Source organism: Eleutherodactylus coqui, chromosome 6 (genome assembly GCF_035609145.1).
Source record: "Eleutherodactylus coqui strain aEleCoq1 chromosome 6, aEleCoq1.hap1, whole genome shotgun sequence".
NCBI classification, from domain to species: Eukaryota; Metazoa; Chordata; class Amphibia; order Anura; family Eleutherodactylidae; genus Eleutherodactylus; species Eleutherodactylus coqui.
In genome coordinates, this window is record NC_089842.1 from 207,559,256 (window position 1) to 207,560,885 (window position 1,630).

At 36.1% G+C, this 1,630-nt stretch overlaps 1 protein-coding gene across 1 annotated transcript; it reads right to left on the reverse strand.

Annotated features, from left to right (window-relative positions):
* Nucleotides 1-225: 225 nt before the first annotated feature.
* Nucleotides 226-1,233, reverse strand: LOC136571817 (olfactory receptor 12D1-like). The gene has a single exon (XM_066572444.1). The coding sequence runs from the start codon at nucleotides 1,231-1,233 to the stop codon at nucleotides 226-228; it is 1,008 nt and encodes a 335-aa protein (XP_066428541.1).
* Between the last annotated feature and the right edge of the window lie 397 nt (nucleotides 1,234-1,630).

Below are 1,630 nucleotides of genomic sequence, written 5' to 3' on the forward strand. Positions count from 1 at the left end.
GATAGCAGACAGAGGGGGCACATGGCAAAGTTCAAATCAACTGCTGGGTGTTTCCACTCAAGTAAATAAGTCCTGGTGTTTCTTTCCCCCTCCAAGTCTTTCCATGACACTTAAGCCAAATTCATATCTTCGTGTTTGCTCATAATGCTGTTCTTCTGTAGATCAGGGATGAAAATTATGAAAATCAAGACTTTCTAATTCTTTTTACTCAGCAATTTCATTATTTTAACTTTTCAGCCACTTTTGAATAGACTTTTTCATAGCTTTTTTCATGTCTTTGTTGCGCAATGTATATATAACTGGGTTTAGAGCAGGCGTAATTACCGTAAACAGCACAGCTACAACTCTGTCATAATCTAAAATGTCTCGTGAGGAAGGGCCTAAGTAGGTAAACATGGCCGTTCCAAAAAGGAGAGAGACAACCATGAGATGGGAGCTACAGGTGGAAAATGCACGTTTTCGACCTTGAACTGTTTGTATTTTTAAAAGTGATTTACTGATTAAAATATATGGAAAAAGTGTTAACAGAAAGGATGTGGTTGCCAGATAGCCAGTTACCATGGTGAGAAGTTTTAGGTTGAGGGCAATATCTGTACAGGCTAGTATCAGTACTGGTTTAACATCACAGAAGAAATGGTTGACCTTGTTAGGTCCACAAAATGGAAGCTCTGCTGTAAGCAAGGTATGCAAAAGAGAATGAAGAAAGCCAGTAATATAAGAGGCAATAACAAGGCAGACACAAAGCTTTCTGTTCATTATGACTGAATAACGTAAGGGATTACTTATTGCCACCAGACGGTCATAAGACATAATAGTAAGTAGAGTAACTTCGGAGCTTCCCAGAAAGTGAAAGAAATGCATCTGAGCAATGCAGCCACCAAATGAGATAGTCTTCTGCTGAGATAAAAAGTCACATAGCATTTTTGGCACGGTAACAGATGAAAAGGAAATATCAAAAAATGCAAGGTTTCCCAAGAAAAAATACATAGGGGTATGAAGACTCAAATCAAAAGTTACAAACCACAAAATAGAGATATTACCAATGATGTTTAAGAGAAAGAACATAAAAAATAGGCCAAAAAACATAACTTGAAGTTCTAGCAGATCTGTGAAACCAACCAAGATGAACTCCTCTACTGATGTTTGGTTTATGATGTCTCTTGAACAGCTGAAATCTAAAAGCACAGTAACTATTAGTAATTGATGATTAGTAGTTTCTGATTCTTGGAACATTATGGGCTACACTACATATTCAGTAGCAAAGGTTGATTTGATATTTAACATGATAATATAATTCCACTACAATTATGTAAATCAAGTTATCATGATGTGACAGTGATGATAATAATTGCTACATCTGTACGTAATGCCTTGTGTAGAGTCTGTGGACTGCAAATCTCTTGGGTATGTATCTTCCCATCAAGGTATAATGAAAGTTTTGTCCAATGTGTTCCATACTTCATTCTTAAATTTATAGGTTTAGATAAGATAGATGTTGGTTGCTATCTCATTAGAATGGTGGCATACCATCTCAACAGTACATTGCAATCACAAATAGTAACTACTCTTTCATGTAATAAGCCAAATCTTCAAGGGGTTTTCCACTTTACATAATACCAATTCCTTAGAA

What these genes read in the sequence shown, in the direction of transcription:
- LOC136571817 (XM_066572444.1), bottom strand. Translation starts at nt 1,233, where the DNA reads ATGTTCCAAGAATCAGAAACTACTAATCATCAATTACTAATAGTTACT.